This window comes from Petaurus breviceps, unplaced genomic scaffold, assembly GCF_028583685.1.
Source record: "Petaurus breviceps papuanus isolate PSGF00001 unplaced genomic scaffold, PetGlider_PUasm1.0 229, whole genome shotgun sequence".
Classification (NCBI taxonomy): domain Eukaryota; kingdom Metazoa; phylum Chordata; class Mammalia; order Diprotodontia; family Petauridae; genus Petaurus; species Petaurus breviceps.
In genome coordinates this window covers 7,262,582-7,288,885 of record NW_027185903.1, presented here as the reverse complement: position 1 = coordinate 7,288,885, position 26,304 = coordinate 7,262,582, and the positions used below count along the sequence as shown (strand labels likewise).

The 26,304-nt window shown below is 36.0% G+C and overlaps 1 protein-coding gene across 8 annotated transcripts in view; it reads left to right on the top strand.

The window, feature by feature from the left end:
• CPLANE1 (ciliogenesis and planar polarity effector complex subunit 1) overlaps nucleotides 1–26,304 on the top strand; it is a 148,359-nt gene that overhangs the window by 81,171 nt on the left and 40,884 nt on the right. For all 8 annotated transcript variants that reach the window (XM_069096163.1, XM_069096162.1, XM_069096164.1 and 5 more), the window contains 8 exons: nucleotides 5,613–5,894; nucleotides 6,265–7,044; nucleotides 8,107–8,258; nucleotides 14,085–14,223; nucleotides 14,717–14,771; nucleotides 15,846–15,950; nucleotides 19,321–19,433; nucleotides 20,380–20,578. In XM_069096163.1, coding sequence (XP_068952264.1) covers nucleotides 5,613–5,894; nucleotides 6,265–7,044; nucleotides 8,107–8,258; nucleotides 14,085–14,223; nucleotides 14,717–14,771; nucleotides 15,846–15,950; nucleotides 19,321–19,433; nucleotides 20,380–20,578 — 1,825 coding nt within the window. The remainder of the gene's footprint in view (nucleotides 1–5,612; nucleotides 5,895–6,264; nucleotides 7,045–8,106; nucleotides 8,259–14,084; nucleotides 14,224–14,716; nucleotides 14,772–15,845; nucleotides 15,951–19,320; nucleotides 19,434–20,379; nucleotides 20,579–26,304) is intronic.

The window sequence follows — 26,304 nt, the reverse complement described above, 5'->3', positions numbered from 1 at the left end:
ATACTAGAACAAGAGTTCCTTCTACAACAAGTTGAGGGAATCTCCTGTTTAATGTCCTCAGACTTCTCAGTGAAAGAGGCTAGGCCATCAGCCATAAGTTAGAGGTTCAAAATAAAAGGAAAATGTTCTTAACAGTTGAGTTATAGAGAAACAACAAATGTAGAACTGAAGGCTTGTTGAAGACCTGTGGTTATATAGCACAAATTTATAGTGAGTTGAAATCAGCATGATTTTATTGTTGTCATTGATGTTTCAATTGATTAATTAATTTTATACATTCACTTTTAAAAATTTTGAGTTCCAGATTCTCTCCCTCCTGCCCCACTCATCGAGAAGGCAAGGAATATGATACTCATTACATATGTGAAGTCACAGAAACCATTTAACCATGTTGCAAAAAAAAAAAAAGCAAGAAAAATAAAGTGAAAAAAAGTGTGCTTCAATCTGCACTCAGAGTTCATCTGTTTTCTCTTTGGAGGTGGATAGCATTTCTCATTATGAGTTCTTTGGAATTGTCTTGGATCATTGTCTTGATAAGAGAAGCTAAATCTATCTCAGTTGTTCTTCGTTATAATACTCTTGTTACTGTATACAAGGTTTTTCTGGTTCTGTTCACTTGAAACCATCCTACTTGTCATTTCTTATAGCACAGTAGTATTCCATCACACTCATATACCACAACTTGTTTAGCTGTTCCCCAATTGATAGGTGTTCCCTCAATTTCTAATTCTTTGCTATCATAAAAGGAGCTGATAGAAATAATTTTGTATGTGTAAGTCTTTTCCCTTTTTCTTTGTTCTCTTTGGGATATGGTCCTAGTAGTGGTATTGCTGGGTCTAAGGATATGCGCAATTTTATGGCCCTTTAGTATGGTTCCAAATTGTTCTCCAGAATGGTTGGACTAGTTCACAACTCTACCACAAGTGCATTAGTGTACCTATTTTTCCACATTCCCTCCAGCATTTGTAATTTTATTTTCCTCTCATGTTAACCAATCTGATAGGTATGAGGTAGTATCTCAGAATTGTTTTAATTTGCATTTCTCTAATTATTAGTGATATATAGCATTTTCATATGAATATTGATAGCTTTCATTTCTTCTTCTGAAAACTGCCTGTTCGTATTCTTTGACAATTTAACAGTTGGGTAATGGCTCTTATTTTTTTTTAAACTACATTTGACTCAGTTTTCTACATATTTGAAAAATGAGGCCATTATAAGATAAACTTACTGTAAAAAATTTTCCCCTTTCCTGCTTTCCTTTTAATTTTGGCTGCATTGGTTTTGTTTGTGCAAAAACTTTTTAATTTGGTGTAATCAGAATTATCCCATTTCCTCCTCTGATCTTCCCTATCTCTTGTTTGGTCATAAACTTTCCCCTTATCCATAGATCTAACAGGTAAAATTTCCCATGCTTCTCTTATTTGGTTATGATATTCTCATTTGTGTTCAATTTCTTTTTCTAAGATAGAGTTATTAATAATTTACTTTTTGTATCTAAACCTGGCACTCATTTTGACCATAATTTGGTATGCTCTGTGAGATGTGGGTCTATGCCTAGTTTCTGCCAGACTGCTTTCCAGTTTTCCCAGCAATTTGTGTCAGGTAGTGATTGCTTGGCCCCAAATCTTGGATCTTTGAGTTTATAATTTTACCTTTTATTAAAAATGAAAGCAAATTTGTACACTAATGAGGTAGATGTGCTTGTTTCTTTTTATGTAAAGAATTACATATTTGATACTGTAGGTCACAGCATCTTCAAAGTTTTTCATGGTTGATTGCTATTTTGATCTTATAATCATTAAGACTGTGTTCAGAACCAAGTCTGCAGTGAAGTCACTCAATGTAACATATACAAGTGCTGCTAGAAACACCTTGGATTTCATTATGCATTTGATTTTGAATTAATTTTTAGTTGCATGTTCAGAAACCTTTTACTATTGCCAAATTTTTCACAACCTCACATTCAGTTATGTGACCCCCTATGGCCGACCCACAGTTTAAAAAGCGCTGAATGGGTCATGAGTGAAAAAAGTTTAAGAAGCCCTGGTTTGGAGCTTTTTTTTCATATGATTGTAGATAGCTTTGATTTCTTTTTCTGAAAACTGTCTGCTTCTATATTTTGACCATTTATCAGTTGGGGAATGATTTTTATTTTTATAAATTTGACTTAGTTCTCTATATATTTCAGAAATGAGCCTAATCAGAGGCACTTGTAAAAATTGTTTTCCAGCTTTCTGTTTCCCTTCTAATTTTGGTGGTATTGGTTTTTCTGGTTCTGTTCACTTGAAACCATCCTACTTGTCATTTCTTATAGCACAGTAGTATTCCATCACACTCATATACCACAAATTGTTTAGCTGTTCCCCAATTGATAGGTATTCCCTCAATTTCTCATTAGTTTGTGCAAAAACTTTTTCATTTGATATGAATAAAAATCCACTTTACATTTTGTAATGCTCTGTATCTCTTGTTTGGTCCTAAATTCTTCTCTTATCCATAGATCTGACAGGTAAACTATTCCTAGCTCTCTTGATTTGCTTATGGTATCACTCTTTATATCTAAATTATATGCTCAGTTTGACCCTTTATTGGTATACAGTGTAAAATGTTGGTCTGTATCTAGTTTCTGCCATATTGTTTTCCATTTTTCCTGGCAGTTATTTTCAAATAATGAGTTCTTATCCCCAAAGCTGGAATCTTTGGGTTTATCAAACACTAGACTACTGTGGTCATTTATTACTATGTCTTATGTACCTAATGTATTCCACTTGGTTTGCCATTCTATTTCTTAGCAAGTATCAGAGAGTTTTCATGATTACTGCTTTATAATATAGTTTGAGATCTGGTATGACTAGGCCACCTCCCTTCACATTTTTTTTTTTCCTTAATTCTCTTGATATTTTTTACCTTTTGTTCTTCAGGTGGATTTTGTTATTTTTTTCCCTACTTTGAGAAATTAGTTTTTTGGTAGTTTGGATAGTATGGCATTGGATAAGTAAATTATTTTATGCAGAATTATCATTTTTATTATATTGTCTCAGCCTACCCATGAGCAATTGATATTTTTCCAGTTATTTAGATGTGACTTTATTTGTGTGAAAAGTGTTTTGTAATTGTGTTCATATAGTTCCTGGGGTGGTCTTGGCAGGTAGATTCCCAAGTATTTCATATTATCTTCAATTATTTTAAATGGAATTTCTCTTTCTGTCTTTTCCTACTGGGCATTATTGGTAATATATAAAAATACTGATGATTATATGGGTTTATTTTATATTCTGCAACTTTGCTAAAGTTGCTAATTATTTCTCTTAGTTTTTTAGTTGGTTTTCTAGTTTCTAGAATCTAGATTCTCGAGATTCCCTAAGTATACCATCACATAATCTGCAAAGAGTGATAGTTTTGTTTCCTCATTGCCTATTCTAATTCCTTCTATTTCTTTTTATTCTCTTATTGCTATCACAAACATTTCTAGGACAATATTGAATAATAGTGGTGATGATGAACATCCTTATTTTACCCCTGATTTTATTGAGAAATCATCTAACTTATCCTCATTTCAGATAATACTTGCTGATGGTTGTAGATAGATAGTACTTATCATTTTTAGGAAAACTGCATTTAACTATATGCTTGCTAGTGTTTTTAATAGGAATGGGTTCTTTTTCCATCATATTTTTTAAAACTTGCATTAATTCTCTGATTTGTATTTTTCACTCAAGTGGTTTGTATAATTTATTAGTTTTTGTTATTTATTATTACTCTTTGTTACTGAGATGAACTTCTACATGTATTACTTGTTTTATTCCTACATCTTTATCTTCAGACAAGTCATTCTTGTCATTTAAAAAGCTTTCTTTCTTTTTTTTTTTTTTTTTTAAGCAATCGGGGTTAAGTAACTTGCTCAAGGTTACACGGCCAGGTGTTTCTGGGTTGGTGCTAAGTGTCTGAGCCTGGGATTCGATCTCCAGGTCTTCTCAACACTGGAGCCTGTGCTCTTACTCGCTGTGCTACCTGGCCGCCCCAAAAGCTTTCTACTACATCTTCCATACCCCACTCCTTCATTAAACCTAGTTCAAAACTAACTTCTTGGCATTGTGTTCTTTCTTTTTTCAAATACATTTTTATTGATGTCTTCAGTTTTTTCCATCACCATAGTTTCTCTTAGCATCATTCTCCTCTCCCCTTCCCATAGAGTTGTCTCATAGAACATGGAGATATTTGAAAGCTGTTAAATATTTAAGCGGGTATGTTTTGATTTAAAACAGATAAATTTACCATAATAAAGAGTGTCAGATGCTAGACTACTACAGTTATTTACTACTGTGTATTGTGTGCCTAATCTATTCCATTGATCTACCACTTTTTATTTCTTAGCTATTATCAGATTGTTTTGATGATCATCACTTACTAATACAGTTTGAGATCTGATACTTCCAAGCCATCTTCCATCACATTTTTCCCCATTGGTTCACTTGATATTCTTTATTTTTTATTTTTCCCAGTGAATTTTGTTATTTTTCAAGCTCTATAAATTTTTTTTTTTGCTAATTGGATTGGCATGTCACTAAGTAAGTAAATTGCTAGTACAGTAATATTAATTATATTTATATACCACAATTTATCAAGCCATTCTCCAATCTATAGGCACTGACTTTGATTCCAGTTCTTTGCTATCAAAAAAAGTGTTGCTATAAATATTTTGGCCTTTATGGGAACTTTCTTCTTAGAATTTCTGAGTCAAAGTGCATGGGTATATTAATAATTTTATTTGCATCACTCCAAATTGCTTTCCAAAATGGTTGTACCATTTCATACCTCCATCAATAATATATTAATAATGCTTCTCTTCCCCCAACTCATCCAACATTGATTCTTCCAATCTTTTGTCATTTTTCCTTAAATTCTTTTCTAATCAACCTCAACTCATTCTGTTATCCTATCATTCTATTCCATTGTATTGTACTTCTGTATACTATTTTATTATATTTCAGTATTCTAAGCATCAACTGTTTCATCTTTCTGTGCATGTATGCTCTACCAATGCAAATTAGTCTTTCTGCATTTTGGTAGGTGGTCTTTGAGTTGCTGTGGCAGAAAAATCCATCGTTTTGTGACTGATCTTTTCATGAACTTTTTTTTAACTTGCCTGGGCTGTCATCTACTTCTCTGATGACAAACATACAGTTCCAAAACAAGGTCTATACTTGAAACCTTTCTTCTGCTAGCATAGTCTTTAAGACCCAGGGTTACCTCTATACCATCATAGTGGGATTTAAGTAGAGGATATTATTTTTCTTATATTATAATTATATATATTATATATTATTATTAATTATATATAATTAATATATAATATATTATTATTAAATCTTTTTTATTTCTTAGATATGTTTATATTTCTAACTATACTGTAAACTTTGTGAGGGTAAGGTTTTTTCCTTGCATATTCCTTACCTAACACCTAATATAATATTTATTGCCTGACTGACTGAAAAACAATCAAGGATATGACTCAGACTATTGACTATTCTAAGGGACTGTGACTATTCCTTTTACTTAGGCTTCTTACTGTTAAATAATTAAACAGTTTTTTTTTTACTGTATCCTAGTTACAGCAGATCAACTTCATGAGTTTAATGCAAATAGTAGGATCGTCGTTTGCCAGCCTTCCCAATATGCAACTTACACAGCAGTCTCAAAATGTGCATTTGGAGGGAAGCCAAATTTTAGGCCCCACAAGAGGCAGTGGTGATGTTGAGCCCACAGGTACAAATCTTAAGAAAGATTTCCTACTTGAATGCATTGGAGAAAATTCCAGACAATTTGAAAAGAGCAGACCTCATCATGAAGGAATTGTCCAGCCTGATCAGAACAAAGTTGGAAATAATCAGGTACCTTATATAATTCAGAACATAAAAGATTTTGTGATTTCTAAGGGTTTTCTTTTTTTGGTTATTTGATTAAATTACTATTCTCTAGTAGTTAATGTTCCCTTCACTTAAAAAATAATCACCATTCATACCATATTTTTTTTTTTTGCCTTTTGGAGGGCAATTGGGATTAAATAACTTGCCCACGGTTACATGGCTAGTTTTTTTGTGTGGGTATCAAGTGTCTAAGGCCAGAACCGAACTCGGGTCCTCCTGATTATGGGGCTGGTGCTTTACTCACTGCGCCACCTAGCTGCCCCATACCATATTTAAATTAAGAAATTCTGAAATGTTTTCTACAAATTTAAACTATCTTTTTTTTCTCTTTCAGAATATTCCATCCTTTTGTGTTCCTTCAGGTCACTTAGATGGCCAGTCTAGTAATGGAAAAGTAACTCAAAAATCCAAAGGCTTGTCCCTCACTCCAGGCTCTCCAGCTTATGCTGCAAACAATCACTTCCATTTGTTGTCTACCACACCCACCATTCACAAGAATCCTATACTTATTCCAGCTGTAAAAACCTTAAATCCTGCCAGTGGTTTTCCTTTGCTTAAGATTCAAATAAAGCATGAATTCAAACCACTCTCTGTCTGTACAGCAAGAACTCCACAAGTTACAGTCAGACCCCCTCCAGAACCAAAAGAGGCCTGGGGTTCATCCAGTTCTGGAAAAAACCTTCCTTCAACAGCACAGAGCATCACTCGAACATCCCATTTGAATTTGAGTCAGTATGATGCGGAAACTGTACAGAAAGCCCTTGAGCAGAAGAGATGGGCAGAAATAAGAACTATAGAAACCCCTAAGCATCTCAACTTAGATCAGTATGTTGAACAAGAAACCTTGACACCTCAACGTGACTCTTCAGTGAAAAAACAAGAAAAAATATTTGATGTGAAACCAGAGCTCTTTGAAATACCTAATCAGAATTTTCTTGGTGTTCCTTTATTACACCTACAACTTAATCCTACTACTAGATTTTCACCAGCTTTGAGACCATCAGTTTCAACTCCCTCAATCCCTAGTAGACCTAAAGAAAAAGAAAGAGACCCAAAAGAAATCTTGTACCCAAGCATAAAATTACTTCAAACTTGCTTACCCCCAGAACGCAAGGTAACGGATTTTAACAATATTTAATTTAATAGCAGAGTAGTACAAATATATGATCCCTTCAATGAAAATATTTTTAAACTTCCTATTTTAATAACATGATTTCTTATAGAAAAGGTACTATCAGCTAGTACATTTAAACTAATAATATGAGATGCCATATTATAGTGAAAGGAGCACTAGATTTGGAGGCAGAGGTTTTGGATTTAGATCCTCACTATTTTACTGTTTCTATGGGCACATCACATCATACCTCTGAGTTTCAGTTTCCTCATCTATAAAATAAGAGGTTTGGATTAGAGGGTTCTGAAAGTCCTTCTTAGCACTAAATCTTATAGATTAGATTTTTGAAATTATTTATTTTTGACTTTTTAAAAAAAAATTTGAGTTCCAAATTCTTTTCCTTCCCTCATACCCCTCCATCACCTATTGAGAGGGCAAGTGATATTATGTTGGTTATACATGTGAAATCATGCAAAACACATTTCCATATTAGTTATGTTGCAAAAAAGTAGAAAAAATTATGCTTCATTTTACCCTCAAGAGTTCTTCAGTTCTCTATAGATTAGATATTTAAAAGGTCTCATGTAGTCGAGTAATAGGAAAGCTGGCTGCCTTGGTAAGATCTTAGAGCAAGAAGGAGGTAGGCAGTTGTATTGGATAGTTGCATCCAGGAGAGGGAGTGGTACATGCATTTGCTTCACTGTTAGGGAGTCCAAGATCAGGGGCTTTTCACACAGTGCCTTGACACCTGGCCTGGATTCCCTGAGGAGTTGGCGGCTCCTCCCGTAATGACTGCAGCTGAGCAAACTGAACTGTCCACTATTTCCTGTTCCCCTCCTGCTGAACTGATTTAGGGATGAGAAAATCCTAGTTATTGCTTAGTGGCTCTAGCATTCCTAAAATCTAGATCTACTGTTTAAATACCAAATCATCTTCAGAGCTTCTTGTTTGTAAATTTTAATTTAATTAGAACTCATTCTTTTTGTGATTATAGTATTTTAATTGGGGTTGGATTTTTAAAAAAATGTACTTTAACTGCGTAATTTCTTCTCTCTTTCACAGTGTCAAAAACCAAAGCTCATTCCACTTGAAAATCTCATTGCATTTAAACAAAGCCAGCAGAAACAATCACCTTATTTATTTGAACATATGAAACCTGGGAATATCTGCCTTTTAAAGGCCAAAATAGATCAAAAAAAGGAAAATAAAAAAAGGTAAGTTTTAAAGTAAGATTTTGTGAAAATAAGTTAGAAAATTCATTATTAATTTTAGTCATACATATGGAATCTTAGAGCTGAAATACAATTTTTTTTTTTTGCTTTTTGGAGGGCAATTGGGGGTAAGTGACTTGCCCATGGTCACATGGCTAGTTTTTGTGTTAAGCGTCTGAGGCCGGATTTGAACTCAGGTTCTCCTGACTCCAAGGCTGGTGCGCTATTCACTGCACCACCTAGCCTCCCCTGAAATAAATTTTAAAGTCAGTTATGGTATAGTGAAAAACATAATAGATTCCCAAGTTTGAATCCCAGCTGTTCCACTTAATAGCTTTGTGTCCTTATATAAATTATTACCTCTTTGAGGCTCAATTTCTTTACCTCTCAAATATAACTACTAATACACTGATGACATCATAAGGTGGTTATTAGGATCGAATAGAAGAATATTTGTAACTACTATTTGGGGAGGCAATATGGTATAGTAGTAAGAGGGCTGGTCTTGGAGTCAAAATATCTGGGTTCAGGCCCTGTCTCTAACACTTAACATTGTTTGACCTTAGGAAACTCATTTAACCTCTCATAGCCACAGTTTCCTCATCCAGTGAGAAAATAATATACTTCCTACATCATAGTTTGTTGTTAGAAAAGTGCTTTGTAAACTTTAAAAGCACAGCTGACATTTGAGTAGTTGTTATTTATTCTAGCCTTCCTCTCAGTGCAAAAATTACTGCTACAGTATTCCTAAACTCTAGTTAATTGGTAGAGCTAGGAATAAAATCACATCTCTTAACATCTCTTTACCCTATAACCTCTTCCTTTTTTTAAAGTTATCTTCTGAAATGTGATGTCACTAATTTAATTCAGACTTATTTCAATATATTCCATAAGCTTAAAGGAACATGTATTTTGCTCATGAAAAATAAAAGTGCATTTGTGTTATCCCCTTTATTTCTCCTTCACTGGGTAGAATTAAGTTAAGGCAAATTCTGTATTCTCTCTTTTTTTTTAAAGCAATTGGGGTTAAGTAACTTGCTCAAGGTTACACGGCCAGTTATTTCTGGGTGTGGTATCTGAGTATCTGAGCCCGGATTTGATCCAGGTCATCCCGACACTGGAGCCGGTGCTCTTACTCGCTGAGCCACCTGGCCGCCCCTCTGTATTCTCTTTTAAAGAAAATTTATTTCCTTAAATCTTTCCTAATTACATTAACATTTTTTAGTATTAATTTTTTTAAATTGTTGGGTTTCATATTCTTTTCCTCCTTCCCACCCTCCCTCTATCCTTGAGAAGGCAAGCAGTACAATATAAATTATACATGTTTACATGAGAAGTCTTGCAAACTATATTTCCCCATGTTGCTGTAAAGCCAAGCACAAGCAGCTTTCCATAGGACTGCTGCTGTGAACAGCTTTCAAGGTTCTGATTCAATATAGTGAACTCTCTATGTATTTCAACAGTAAATTAAAGCAAAACATTCATAGAAATCAAAGTACAGCATTCACAGTGTTACGGCATAACAACTTATCACTAAAATGGCCACATAGTTTTAAGCAAAAGATAACATTCATTTATAAGTCCTTAATTCAGTCATCCTTAAGGCAAGCCTCCTTAATTGACACAAAGTACAAAGGTCAAGCAAGGTTCTCTACCCCTAGGTCACATTGTCTTAATCTCTTCAATCAAAAAGTCTTCTTTCTTCTCAATCATGTAAACATAAAGGTCAAAGTTCTCCACCCCTAGACCACAGTAAATCATGATCTTCTCATTTTGCATTAAACACCCAAGGAGAGGTCTTTTCATCTTGACTCAAGTCAGGCTCTCATCTTCCATGGTTCCTCTTCCATGGTCCCAGCTCCTGCCCAAATCTATCCAATTTGAAATCAATATAGACCCAACAACAAGGTCTGAGGAATCAACATAAATCATCAGTATAGTCTCAGGACCTCTGAAAACAACAGCAAGACCCTCCTCCAAGATTTCTGTAAACATACAACAAGAAAATCCTCTTTCAGGGCTTCTGAACCAGCAGTGAGGTTCCAGGGCTTCTGTAACAACAGCAACATCCTCTATCAACAAATGAATCCAACAAAGTAACATTAAAACAGACAAAGTACCAGCATCACAATCATGCTTCCTCCCAATTCTCCTTTCTTTTCATTTATCAATTCTTCTCAATTCTCTTCTCAGTTCTCAGAAGTTCTCAGCAGCTCCGACTAGCTCTCAGAAGTTCTTAGGATCCTAGCAGTTCCCTCTCTCTGTCTCAGCAATCCTCATTCCCAGCAGTTCTGACTCTCTAGATTGGCCTTTTCCTTATGTATGGTATTAGCTCCTCCTTATTCTGCCCTTTCCTGTTACAACAGCAACTTCCTCCCACTGTGGGATTCACAAGTTCTGGATCTTAGGTGCTAAGTACCTGTTTGCTTGCCAATTTAAGGGACATGGAAGATCTTCAGATTCCCATTCCCATTACAATATCATCATAATATGTTGATGTTAATTTGTTAATGACAACTGAGTGTTAGCCAGCTTCATTTAGAATCTGACATAAATCATTAAATCTTATAGATCTGTTCCAACTCCTTCATTTTACAATTGAAAAAACTGTAGCCCACACAAATTCAATGAATTTCTTGAAGTCTCAGTGTAGATTAGTAACAGAGATCCAAAATTAAGTAGGGTGAGTACTATGAAACCTCTGGCAAAAAAAAAAATCACAAAAAAAGGATAAGCTTTTCTCTTCCCCCAAGTAAACTCTGGTTTTGACAGTTGCCAGATTTGTAAATCAGTAGAACATGTTAATAGTTTACCTAGATTTTAGCCAAGTATTTGACAAATCCTTCATATTATTCTTGAGGATCAGATAAAGAGGTCTGGTCTAGACAATAGTGTAGTTAGTTTGATTTGGAATTGGTCTAACAGTTGTATCCAAAGAATTGTCAGCTTGGAAGGAAGTTTCTTAAGTAGAGTGTCCCCTTTTGTTATCAGTGGCATAATAAAGACACAGATGACGTACTTTCAAATCTGAAGGCATGAATACTAGATGATGGTCATGATCCCCAAAGTTACTGACAGGATATTGGATCAAATCTAATAAGACAAAGTTTCATGGGGATAAATGTGAAGTTTTACACAGGTTATAGAAATCACTTCTGAAAGAGCAAGACAAGGGAGGTGTGGCTAGACAGCAGTTGCATTGACAAGGATTTGAGAACTGTAGTGAACTGCCAACTTAATGAATTGTCAACAGTGTGACATGGAAACAAAGAAAGTTAACTCAATTCCGGATTGCATCCAGATTGCATTGTGAAAAGCCTTGCCTTCACACCATTAAAGGGTTGTCTAAAATACCTGAAGGCATTTGACTTAGAGTAGACTCAAAGTAGGACAAGAGAGCTGTCATCAAGTATCAAGTTTTACTGATGCCTTTAAATTTTTGTTGGGATGATTAGATTCAAAACAACTGGAGCTGCCCAAAAAATGAAATGTGCCACCTCTGAAGGAACTGAGTCTGTATTGCCATCCTCACTCCCCTCTCACTAGAGATGATGTGATTCTGTTCATGGAGAGTTGGCAGAGTCGCTACCGTGATGAGCAGTTGCAGGAACAGTGAGGTGGTTCTGCCAATTGACTTTCTTCTTTTAAAATTGGTTTTTTTATTTTTTGACTCACTTAAAACCCTGAGTTAGGCCTGTCTTGGCCAGAGCTAGAAAGAGATATGAAAAATGATTTAAAAGCCCACAGAATGATTAGGGAATAAAAACACTCAGAGATAAGAGGCTTGAAAATCTGTTTCAAACTAACAAATTTGGAGCAGGCTCATACAGTTTTAGTAAGAACTTAAATTCCCATTACCATTACAGTTGCAAAAGAAAACACACAAAAACCAAGAAAAATAAAGTGGAAAAATGCAAGCTTCAATCTGTACTCAGAGTTCATTAGTTCTGTCTCTGGAGGTGGATAGCATTTTTCATCATGGGTCCTTTGGAATAATCATCTTGGATCATTGTCTTGATCAGAGTAGCTAAGTTTTTCATAGTTGATAATCATTAGAATATTGCTATTACTGTGTACAGTATTCTCCTGGTTCTGCTCACTTCACTTTGTTTCAGTTTATATAAGATTTCCCAGATTTTTTCTGAAACTGTCCCGTTTGTCATTTCTTATAGCACAATAGTGTTCCATCACAACCATATACTGCACCTTGTTCAGCCATTCCCCAGTTGGTGGGCTTCCCCTCAGGTAATAGGGCTGCAGGAATTATTGAGAAAGGCAAGCAGGTAGGCACCAAACATTACTAAGTGTTTACTCTGTATCCAGGCGCTAAACTAAGTGCTGTGGATACAAATAAAAGCAAAAAGAAAGACAGTCCTTTCCTTTAAGGAATTTAAATTCAAATGTAGGAAGACAACACAAAATGGATCTCAAAACACAAGTTTGGAATGGGAGGAAGATGCCCGTGCAGGGGCATGGCATTGAAGTCTAGAATTAAACAGAACCAGGGGAGGAATAAAAGTTCATTGGCCTGGGACCTTCTCTGAAAGAGAGACCCAGGGGAGGAACTCACCAATCAGAAAAGGGATTTGGCACAGTGGAGTGCTATTTCATGGTGGGAGTGTTGCAGAGGTGGATGGATATTCCTGGGTGAAGAGGCCCCAGGGCTCTGAAGGAAGTTTGGAGTGAGACAACAGCTGAGACACAGAATAGGAGAATCACATGAACCAGTTCTCTTTGAGTTCACTTCAAGGCTCTGAGGTTGGCTTTTTTTTTTTTTCTACACTTTCTCAACTGGTGACCTCATTTTTGGAAAATCACTTTGGCAGCTAAATGTGGGATGAGTTGGAATAGAGAGAGACTTGATGCAGGGAAACTATTTGGAATGCACTTGCAATAGTGGAGAACGCTGAGGTCTTGAAGTAGAGACGATGGCTGTGTCAGTGGACAATAAAAGAAGAATTCAGGGGGTGTTAGCGGAGGTACAAATGATAAGACTTGACAACTGATTAAATAGATGGAAAGTGAAAAGTTAAAATTATACCAAGAAGTTGTGTTCAGGGGTGACTAGAAGGATATTGAAGCCCATAACAGAAATAGGGAAGTTTGGAAGAGGGACATGGATTTTGGAAAAAGATAATGAACTGATGTGTTTTAAGTTTCAGATGCCCCTAGGACATCCAGTTCAAAATGCTTAGTATGTAGTTGTTGCAAGACTAGAGCTCACACTTACTAGCCTTGTGACTTTGGGCAAGTCACTTAACCCCAATTACCCACCAAAAAAAAAAAAAAGACGAGCTCAGAAGAGAAACTAGATACCACCTGTTCTCAAGTAACCTGTGCTGGATCTTCATCCGGGTCACTTCTGATAGCTGGGGGTGTCTTGATCAGAGTATGCCCCCCAGGATTGTGTCTTGGACCCTCTTCTTCGCTTTATCCTACTTCATTTTGTGATCTTATGAGTGTTCAAGAATTCAGTTAACATCTTTATCAAGGTGATTCTCAGATCTGCTTGTTCAGCCTTAACCTCTTTCCTGTGTAAAGTATAAGGAGAGGGCAGTTCAGAAGGGTACAAAGACAAATAAGTTGGGTAGTGTTGGCACTGCTGTTAAATTCAGTATATACTTTTTCTTTTAAATGGAAATGTCCACATTTGTTGTTGTTTGGCAAATTTACAAAAGAAGAGAAAAAGTTTTTTGTAAACTGTAAAGCACTACTTAAACAAAAGATTATGTTGCTACTTATATTTTCCCTCAGATGTCCTTAAGAGTGTTCATTTGCCAGTTTCTTGTTTCTTTTAATTAATTTAAATTTTATATTTTTTTATAACAGAGAAAGAAGACGAGCTAAGAAAGACCTTCAAGAAAAGAGTTCAGAGAAGCAAAAGAAACAGGAGAAAAAATGTGTGACATTCCGATCAGAGGATTCTATTATTAATCCAGATGATTTAGAAGTATTTGTGAAACAAGAGGTAGAGGAAAGCCACTGTCAGACTTTAATAACTCATATGTACATGGAACTCTATGCCTTTTTATTATTTGGATTACAAAGATTATCAATTAACAAACTCCAGTACATTAGTATAGTAAAGCTCATGTTATAAAATGGATACTAGCTAGAAATAGGTTTTTTTTTTTTTAAGTATTTCAAGCTGGACAGAAGAGATTTGCAAGAGAATAGCCTCAATATTTCTCATGTTCAGATTAAACAGGGTCTATGTATAATATGGACATAATCAAAATATACCACTTGAAAATATCTCTAAACCTAAATTATTCCTAAAATATATGTACCAACCACTGACTTTTTAGTGAATTGAAAATACTAAATTTTACTATCTGGGTAATAAACTTTATGGCAATGGATAATAACTTTACACAATATGATATTTAAGTAATGTTAAATACCGAAGATAATAAGCCACATTTTACACTAACCAGACATTCATTTTGGGGTTTATTTAGGATCAGCAAGAACAACCTATTCCTCAGCCTACCGATTCTTTTGTAATTCCTTTTGGTATGTATCTTTGTGATTTCTAAATAAGTTATATCTAATTTAAAGACTAGATAAGCTTTTTGAGGGATAACTTTATATAATCACAAGAGGTAGATTTAACTAGATTTTTTACATTATCATCTGCAATAAGAAGATAAATTTCCACATATGTAAATATGCCTATATTTAATGAAAGTCTCCCCTAGAGAGGCTCTGGATTAAAGGCAGTGATATGGGTAAGTGGGTAGGATCTCACACACAGTAATAAAATATTCAGATAAGCAAATTTATAGAGGTTCTGTATAAGTTACAATGTAGGAGTTGGTTCAGAAAAGAAAACACACTGTCTACAGTCAGAAAATTGGTTTATTTAAGTTGCTAACTATACACATTTTGTGAGTCTTAAGAAGATCATGATGTTTGATCTTCTCTCCTCTAAATGGGTTATTGTTTGAAGAGTTTATCTATTCTGAAGTGACTTCAGTATGTCTCTGGTGACTTCTAAATCTGTCACCCATTCTGTCTACTTATCACAGCTCCAGCCTTTCCCTCGCAGTTCCATACTAAACATTTACATTTTAAATCCTTGTGCCTTTCAGAATTCTTCCCAAACTTCCTACTAAGATTTTCTTTCTTATCTAAACTAGAAAGCTTCAGTTCTTTGGCCTGTCTTTCTGTGACCTCTGAATCTAGCCTTGAGTGCACGAAGGTTCAGACAGGCCATACCAATTCTTACTTCTATGGCTTTTGGTTGTTAATTTAGCTGAAATGTTCTCTCTGTTTCCTGTCCAAGCTCTCTCATCCTTCCTGGTCCAGCTCACTTTGTCTATGAAGTCTTTTTTGACTAGCTCTGTCTTTATCAGTCTTGTCTTCTCTGAGATGCTAAGCAATGTAATACCTAACTATCTATTATCTACTTTCTTGTTCTGTTTACTAATTGTTTCCTTTTCTTGTTTCCAAACTTGATTACCACCATCTTGAGTGCAAGGCCTCTCTTTTCCCCCCCAAGACTTCTCACTGTGCTGTGCACATAGTAGGCACTGAATAACTTGGTTGGTTGATTGTAGTTCACTTGGGTTTTTTCTTGTATTTAAGAATCTCTAGAAGAGGACATCACTACTGCAGCTGGATTACATTATATGGCTTCTGTGAAAAAGAAGGTGGTAGAAAATCAAGATGCAAGTACAAACACAGACCCAGGTAAAACACCCCACTGGTCCTTTACTTGGTTGTTTTGTTGTTGCCCAGGTTGGCTGAAAGATAGCTGGATTTTGATTTGGAATGTCTGGGTTTGAATCTCAGCTCCCAAACTTCACTAGCTCTGACTTTAAGAAAGTCACTTTACCACCATAAAAACTTATTTTTCTGATCTCTAAGAAGGAGATAATAATACTTGTACTACCTGTTTCATAAGGTGCTGTGAGGAAAGGCCTTTGTAAAGGGCTCTGTAAATGAATTTTATTGCTACTATGTTTATGCTACTAAAGTACTTCCTCTTTTAGCATCTCTGTAAGGGATAAGCATTTGTTTAGGCTTTATATTTAAGGTGGTTTTAAAAGAGGTTCTTAATTATTCTGGTGTAGATTATCTATGACCAGTTTTTGGTTCCAGATTAGCTCCTCCCTTCTCTCAGAGCCAGCTGGTTTGTACATTACTGTAAACACAATTTAATATAAACTTGGGTAAAACAATAGAGAAAGGTATACCTCTCTATTTTCATGCATTATATAGTATATTCTTTTTTTTTTTTAAGAGCAATCGGGGTTAAGTAACTTGCTCAAGGTTACACAGCCAGTTATTTCTGGGAGTGGTGCTAAGTATCTGAGCCCAGATTTGATCCCCAGGTCATCCTGACACTGGAGCTGGTGCTCTTACTCGCTGAGCCACCTGGCCGCCCCTTATATAGTATATTGTAAGCCAAACATATATTATGTTTTTATTTTGGATTCTCTGCACCAATTTCTTTTATTAACATAGAAAATTTGTTAGGTAGTCATTAAGAGTACTAAGGCCACAGATAATAAAGTCAAGTTGGAGGTGGGTCTGTACAGGCATAATATGGGAAGTATCTGTAAGTGACTGTATAATAATAGTAACAACATTTATATAACACTTTAAGATTTGCAGAGTACTTTATAAATATCTCATTTGATCTTTACAACAGTCCTGGGAGATAGGGTACTATCATTATCCCCATTTTACAGATGGGGAAACTGAGGCAAAAATGGTTAAATGATTTACCTAGAGTCACATAGCTAGTAAATTTGGTTGGATATGAACCCAGGTCTTCTTGACTCCCAAGTCAGCTCCCAGTTTGTTAATTCTTCATGATGGAGTTTGTGTGTGAAGAAACTGTCAGAAGTCCGTTAAATACCCAGACTGATTTTCAGGAAAAAAAGTTTTTTGTTCCTGCAAACTGGTCTAGTATATAAGTAATGTATCTGAACTTCTCATATTTTAAAATTGCAATTTATATATTTAAAAATTTTATTTCTCTTCAACAAACTTTTTGTAACTTTGAAAAGGCTCTGTATTAGGTGCTGGGAATAAAAAAAAAAGTGAAACATTCCTTGCCCTCAAGGCATTACATTGGGAGGATGCATTTTATACACAGAAATCTATTCCAAGATGATTTGAGTAGGGTTAGTAGCAATCCCATGTTAAAATGCATTTAAGTATATAACTGATTTGGAGTATTTTTTTTTCTTCATTAAGCTCCTAATTCACTCCAAAATAAGATAGCTAATTTATTTTCAAAATTAATTAATTAATTTTTACTTTTCAACTTTCCCTAAGATTTTGAGATCTAAAATTTTCCCCCTCTCTTCTCTCCCTCCCCCAAGATGGCATGCAGTCTGATAATGGCTCTACATATACACTCATATTAAGCATATTTTCACATTAGTCATGTTGTAAAGAAGAACCAGAACCATTGGGAGGAACCACAAGAAAAACAAAAGAAAACAAACAAACAAACAAGGAGGAGAGCCAGCAGTGCTCTGGCGCCTGCATTCAGACGCCAAAGTTCTTTCTCTGGGTGTGGAGGCAGCATTTTCCATCATGAATCTCTTGGAATTGTCTTAGATCCTTGCATTGCTGAGAAGAGCCAAATCTATCGGAGCTAGTCATCGCACAGTGTGGCTGTTACTGTGTGCAATGTTCTGGGTCTGCTCACTTCACTCAGCATCAGTTCATATCAGTCTTCCCACGTTTTTCTGAAGTCTGCCTGCTTATCAATTTTTTTTTTCCTTTGGAGGGCAATTGGGGTTAAGTAACTTGCCCAAGGCTACACGGCTAGTTTTTTTGTGTGGGTGTTAAGTGTCTCAGGCCGAAACCAAACTCAGGTCCTCCCTGCTCCAGGGCTGGTGCTTTACTCACCTAGCCGCCCCCATGCTTATCATTTCTTATAGCACAATAGTGTTCTATTATATTCATATACCACAACTTGTTAGGCCATTCCCCAGTTGATAGACATCCCCTCAATTTCCAATTACTTGCTATCACAAAAGGAGCTGCTATAAATATTTTTGTACATGTGGGTCCTTTTCCCATTTGTATGATTTCTTTGGGGTACAGACCTAGAAGTAGTATTACTGGGTCAAAGGTTATGCACAGTTTTATAGCCCTTTGGGCATTGTTCCAAATTGCTCTCCAGACTGGTTGGATCAGTTCATAACTCTACCAACAATGCTTTAATGTTTCAATTTTCCCACATTTTCTCCAGCATTTATCATTTTCCTGTTTTGTCTTTGTTAGCCAATCTGGAAAGCTAATTTTAAAAAATCTTTTTTTACTAGTATCAAATTCAACAAATCATTTCTGCCGCATGAGGATATAGTTTTTTTTCTTTTGATAATTGCATGTTACCTTTGAAAGATCTGTCAATTTAGTAACAAAACAAGTTTATTAATTAAAAAATAGTTAAGTTGGTGTCATGCAGATAGATCCAATATCAGTGAGTTTTTTCTTTTGATTTTAAGCTTACTATTATGTATCATATTAATATAGTTTTTTTTTATTGTTACCATGTTTAGAGGGTTCGAGTAGAAAGTGTTAAAAATGGCAATGATGTCTTACTAAAAACTAGATTCCTAGCAAATAAAATTGGAACAGTGGGTCAAAATACATCGCAGATATGTGTGGCAACCATATATTGTACATGCTGGTGTATGGAGACTGTCTTAAGAGGCAGACATTTTATAACCATTTTACATATGGATAAAAAGTAGATAACATTTTAAAAAGATGCTTTTTATTAACATTTTTGAAGCTCTGTTTTACATTATTGACTTTTTTTGTTCCTTGGAGTCATTAAATTATGAAGAGGAATGTTTTTTATTCAGTCTAATTTAAAAAGAAATTATTAGACATTATATTATTCCACAAAAATTACTTTGGAATAGAATTTTACTTATATTTGAACCACTATCCTTTTTTGCATTTTTCAAATTACATGTTTCTGAGTTGCTTGCTACTACTGCCTTCAGAAAGTTCATGTTTTAGGTCTGCTTTCTGAAATTTTTACTTCTTTTGGACTAATTCTTATTTTCTTGATTTCACTTACCTCTAGTACAAGAATATTTGAGTGTTCCTCAGATGTTGGCTCCAGATGTTTATTTAAATCTCAGATTTCCCTCTGAAACATCAGAAGCACTTTTGACATCTGATCCTACATCTAATGTGGTTTGTATTTACTTAAAATGCTTGTAATATGTTGATGTGTTGCATAATACATTGTATTGATGAGTGCTAAACATTTTTGTTATCTCTGATTTTGTGAAATACTTTTAGAGGATCTAGCCCTAATTAATCTAGGTGTGTCATTTTAAAAATTAGAATCTAAGCCTTACTCTCCAGCTAGGTTGTAAACTGAGACTATTTGTTCTCTTCTACTTCAGAAAAGCTTGGTAATTCTGGATACATAGCAGGTTTATATCAGCTGGCTATGGACTGGTTCAGTTCATATCTCTGCAGTGATGATGCCTCTTTGATTAGCTGTTTATGTGTTGTATCCTCTAGAGCAGTATAAGCTCATTGAAGGCAGAGACTTTTTTTTTTTAATTAAAAACTTCTTAAAATTACTAAGCATTTTTTTCTCCTTCCTCCTTTCTCTCACCCCCATTGGGGAAAAAAAGGGAAGTAAAACTCTTGTTAATATATACATAGTCAAGCAAATATATTTCTGCGTTTCCGGTGTGTAAAAATGTCTGTCCTCTTCTGCATCTTGAAGCCATCCGTTCTCTTTCAGGAGGCAGGTAGCATGCTTCACCACTGGCCGTCTGGAATTATAGTTGGTCATTTCATTGATGAGTTCTTAAGCCTTTCAAAGTTACTCATTTTTACAATGTGGTGATTGTATAAGTTGTTCTTCTGGGTCTGCTCACTTTACTCTGTCTCACTTTGTACAAATCGTGCTATATTTTTTCTGAAACTATCCATTTTGTCAATTCTTACTTCATAGTGATCATATTGGTTTTTATAGCTCTCAAAGCTACTACAGTGTCTTTCATGTGAAAACTTTTCAATAAATATATGTTTGTTGAATCTAATTACACTTATAACATATTTGGTCCTACATAGAAAACTGTATATTTAACTCTTTAATTTTTTGGTATGCTTTACACCTCAGGTTGGACACAATTATATAAATGTCATTGACATTGAAGGTACTGATCTTCTTCAGGAATTGCCTGTTAGAGAAGAGACTACTGATGATATTGTTAACAAACAGGAAGGTGATAGCATGGAAATTCCATCTTCTGCAGATCTGCACTACATGGCAGCTTCTGTTACTAATGTAATTCCTCCTGACCAGTTTATGAATAAAGGTAATAGTCTTCCTTCTACTTTTTTAAAGCAGTGAAAGATTTTGAAGAAAAAAGATGTTAATGCTGCTTTGCTTTCCCCATTTTCATCTCTCTTCAAAGATCTTTCATTTGAATTTCTTTCTCAAAGTAACTCTTGTACCTTTGGACTTTAAAAATTTTAATGTATAAAAGCCATTTTATTTTCTTTATTACTTGACACAGAATTTCCAGATTTCTTCCTATTCTTTTTTTTTTTTAAGCAATTGAGGTTAAGTAACTTGCTCAAGGTTACACGGCCAGTTATTTCTGGGTGTGGTGCTAAGTATCTGAGCCTGGATTCGATCCCCAGGTCATCCCAACACTGTCTTCCTATTCTTATACTCTCAGAGATGAACATTTTTTTCCTCATCAAGGAACTACAGATTTTGTGATAGAAGAGTCAGGGGGCAGAAGTAGAAAAATGAAGAGCTAAGTTAAATTCATAATTTTCTGTTCAGATGAAGAGGGAGAAAGGCTATGGATGAAGTGACAAGGCCACCTGTAAATTAGTCATATGGTATAAACCAGCAGTAAGGCAAGATCCCTTTATGTTTATTCTTTAAAAGGAGATAAAATTGAGGAAGGGATTTTGACTAAGTAGGTTGGGGTGGGGGGAAATTATTGTAATTAAATAAAATTCACTGACACTATAACCAGTATTTAATGTACTGATGTTAGTAAACTATGTAATCTGATAGGTGAATTTATTTATATAAATCATTACCAAGGGGTAAAGGTCTATACAAGTCAGTCCAGAAGGGATGGGAAAGCTCGAGAATAAAATTCTGAAAATCCAAAAAGGAACAGTTTTGATGAGGAAGAAAAATGGGAATTGTCTGAAGTGATCAGTGTCACACAGGGAACTCCCCATCTAACTTAGACTCAAAAAAGACACATATAGAAGATAGAAGCAAATATTGGTAAGGAAGGATGGCAGAGTCTTTTAAGAAGAAATTTAGGGATGCTAAAGTTCAGTATGATCCGAGTCTGTCAAGGGAAGTCAAGGACAACAAAGGTTTGGATTGGAGTTATTAAAGTTATTTTAGAGTACTCACTTGAACAGATTTGGGTGAAAAGGCAGATCAAAGAAAGTCTAGGACTGCTGAGCAGGATGGGTGTAATAATGACAATGGGCAACAGAAAGAAGGTAGAACTATTCAACTCTATTTTACTTCAGAATTCTCTGCTCAGGAGATTTTTGTTTTGGGAAAAAAAGGGCAAAAATATCTCATCTGAAATTGATGCTCAAGATAAATAGGGAGACAGTAAGATACTTCTCTTTAAGCATCTCAAGTCATTAGACTCAGATGAACGACCTCATAGAGTACTCAGAACTAGCAGATATGATTGCTAAGCCACTGTTAGTAATATTTAAAAGATTCTACAGAATGGAAGTGTATGTGCTCAGTATGCAAGTGTTTGGATTTATTCTTGAAGGCTTGTTATATAACCTAGATTTTTGTTTGTTTTTGAGAGAAGCTAGTAGCTAATTCCTCATCCAATTTACCTTTCTATATTTCTCTTCATTCTTGTATTTCTTTTTCAAAGTTCTTACTCAGTTCTTGTTTTTTCATCAGAATTACTTGAAAGACCTTTATTCTATGAGAGGTACATTTTTTTCCCTGTAGGATTGTACTCAGCTTTTACAGGGTAAATTATTGATTGTTTTTTATACCTGTATCTTTTGATTTTGGAATATAGTCAGCCCTCGCTTTACGTAAATTTGCATTATTGTAAATTTGACTCCACATTGAGCTACAGGCAGTGCCCTACACTGGCCTTGGCTGTGGCTCCTAGCAGGTGGCAACAGTAGCACTGGTACAGCCTCTCACTAGGGGGTCAACTCCAGGAACTAAAGCCATTCCAGCTGTGGGGGTCCCAGACATTGACACACTCTGGCTGTGGGGCTGCAGAGCCATGGAGGGGTTGGGACCACTTGGAGTCCTTCAAGGGGGAGAGGGAGATCTGCACAACAGTCCACTTATGTTAAGTGAGAACTGACTGTATAGTATTCCAAGATCATCATTTCTTTAAAGTACATGTTGCCACGGCTTATGGGATCTTGTGTAGCTCCTTGATATTTGAATTTCTTTCTGAGTGCTTCCAGTAGTTTTCTTTAATTTGGGAGCTTTTGGCTATCACATTCCTAAGAGTTTTTTGTTTTTTTTTTTCCAAGAAATCAGTGGATTCTTTCTATCTTTACTTCATCTAGGTCTAATAGTTTCTGGACACTTTCTATTTTGATTCCTTGAAACATAGTGTTCAGGCTTTTTTTTTTTTTTTATTCATGGTTTTCAGAGATTCCAATGATTCTTACTGTGTTTCTTCTTGATTTATTTTCTAAGTCATCGATTTTTGATATGAGATATGTTATATTTTGTTTCAGTCTTCTGATTTTATTCTAATATTTCTTGTTGATTGAAATAGCCGTTGATTTCTGTTTGGTCTAGTTTTCAGGGAGTCCATTTCTTAGGTAAGATTTACTACTTTTCGGGAGGCATAGCCAAGATGGCAGAGTAGAAGCACGACCTTCCCACGGCTCTGGCTTCCACCTTCCCCAATCCATGTAAAAAGGGGACTCTAAACAAACTTTGGAGCTGCAGAATCCACAAAATGACACAGAGAAGCTAACCTCCCACTAAGGACAGCCTGGCAGGTTGGCAGGAATCCAGCACAGTGCTCTGGGAGCCAAGCCCACCCCACTTTAGCCCCAGGGCAGGCCTGACCAGCCGCGGGCCAGAGGAACTCCAGATCAGCAGCAGCGGTGGCAGTTTCCAGATTTATCAACACATAGATGATAAGGACAAAGAGGCCAGTGCAATCTGGACTTTGGGACCATTAAGTGGGAGTGCTTGGCTTTTACCCCCGAGGCGAGAAGCCGCTGAGACACCGGCGCAGCCAGGCAGTGCCACATGGCAGCTTCAGCTCCTGGCCTGCAGAGTGTAGGGAGACCAAGCACCAGTCTGAGGGGTAATTGCTCTTGTTTTAACCTGCTTGGATCTGTATTGCAGTCTAGGGTGGAGGTCCTGGGGTGTGTGCCTAGCTTGTCAGAGTGTGTGGAGACCTCAGAGACCTCTAGCAGCTGAGAAAACCCCAGCGTTTGGGACAAAAGCTCCCCTGTCTGGTGGCAGAGTCCTACTGTGGCAAAAAGCCCAAAAGTCAAGCATTTGAGTGGCAAAATGAGCAGGCAAAGGAAACAAAACAGACAGAAGATTCCAACATTACACTCCTATTTTGGGGACAAAAAGGAGTAAAGCATGGAACAGGAGGAAAACAGGGAAGTCAGAACTCCTGCACCAAAAGCTTTAAAGGAAAATACAAGCTGGTTACAGGCCATAGAGGACCTTAAGAAGCAGATAAGAGAAGTGGAGGAAAAATTGGGAAGAGAAATGAGAACAATGCAAGAAAATTATGAATGAGAGTCAACAGCCTGACTGAGGAAAATAATACCTTAAAAAACAGACTGAGGGGCAGCTAGGTGGTGCAGTGAGTAAAGTGCTGGCCGTGGAGTTTGGAGGACCCGAGTTCGGTTCTGGCCTGAGACACTTGACACCCACACAAAAATACTAGCCGTGTAACCTTGGGCAAGTTACTTAATCCCAATTGCCTTCCAAAAGGCAAAAAAAAAAAAAACCAGACTGACTCAAATGGCAAAGGAGGCTCAAAAAGGCAATGAGGAGAAGAATGCCTTAAAAAGTCGAATTTGCCAGATGGAAAAAGAATCTCAAAAGCTCAATGAGGAGAATCATTGCTTCAGAATTAGATTGGAGCAAATGGAAGCTAATGACTTTATGAGAAATCAAGATGCTGTTAAACAGATCCAAACAAATGAAAGAATAGACGGCAATGTGAAATATCTCATGGGAAAAACCACTGAACTGGACAATAGATCCAAGAGAGATAATTTAAAAATTATTGGACTACCTGAAAGCCATGAAAAGTAAGAACCTAGAAATCATCCTCCAGGAAGTTCTCAAAGAAACTGTTTTAGAACCAGAGGGCAAAATAGAGGTTGAAAGAATCCACCAATCACCTCCTGAAAAAGATCCCAAAAAGAAAACTCCTAGGAATATTATAGCCAGGTTCCGGAATTCCAAGATCAAGGAGAGAATATTACAAGCAGCCAGAAAGAAACAATTTGAATATTGTGGAAACACAATCAGGATAACCCAGGATCTGGCAGCTTCTACCCTGAGGGATCGAAGGGCTTGGAATGTGATATTCTGCAGGTCAAAGGAGCTGGGATTAAAACCAAGAATCAGCTACCCAGCAAAACTGAGTATCATCTTTCAGGGGAAAATATGGTCATTCAGTGGAATAGAGGACTTTCAAGCATTCTTGCTGAAAAAACCAGAGTTGAATAGAAAATTTTACATTCAGAGACAAGAAGCAAGAGAAGCATGAGAAGGTAAACAGGGAAAAGAAATCATAAGGAACTTATCAAAGTTGAACTATTAACATCCCTACATGGAAAAACAATAATTGTAACTTATGAAACTTTTCTCAGTAGTTGAAGGGATTATATGTATGTCTATATATGAGGGCACATGGGCATATGAATACATATGTGAATGTGTGTATATATGTTTACAGGTATACATAGATAGAGGGCACAGGACCAATTTGACAGGAAGGGATGATACTTAAAAGGTGAAATTAAGAGGTGAGAGGAATATAATGAGAGGAGATGGGGAGAGACAGATTGGGGTAAACTATCTCATACAGAAGAGGCAGGGGAAAATGGTTTCAATGGAGGGGAAGAATAGGAAGGCAAAAGGGAATGAATGGGTCAACCTTATTCCCATCGAATCTGGCTTGAGGAGGGAGTGAAATACACACTAAATAGGGTATCTCACCCTCTAGGAGAGTAGGATGGAAGGGAGGGCAGGCTGGGGGGGAGGGAAGTTGGAAGCACCCACTTTTGAAAAGGGACAGGATCAAAGCAGAGAATAGAACAAGTGGGAGGTGGGATAGGAGGGAGGGAAATAGAGTCAGTCTTTTACAATATATCTACTTTGTTATTGTTTTGCATTAGCCACACATGTACAACCTATACTGAACTGCTTATCTTCCCAGTAAGGGTGGGTGACAAGGAAGGAAGGGAATGAATCTGGAATTGAAAGTTTTAAAATCAAATACATATATATGTATTTATATATATATATATATATTTATATATATATGTGTGTGTGTGTGTGTGTACTATTATTAATACCATCTTAAATGTAATTGGGAAATAAGATGTACAGGCACTGAGGCATAGAGATCCACTGGAAAAGTCGAAAAGGGTATAGGAGAAAATATGGAAGAGAGCAGATTGGAGGAGGGGATATCCTGTGGGACTGCTATATTGGGGAGGTGGGTAGGGGAAAAACGGGGAGAAAATTTGTAACTCAAAATCTGGTGGAAATTAATGATGTAAACCTGAAGTTAATAAAGCATTAAAAAAAAAGATTTACTACTTTTCATTCTAAGCCATTTATTCTTAAAATTCTTTCCTCTATAGGGTTTTTTTCATTTTTTCATTTTTTTTTACAGTTTAACAAAATTATTTAATAAAATTTATAAAAATGCATTTTCAAGGGCTTAAATTTTCATCAACAAGGATCCCAGCTAACTCCCTGCAATAAAGACTCAAAAAATGATTTTACACTAGGACTAGATATTCATGTAGTCCTAGTGGAAAATCATTTTTTGAGTCTCTATTG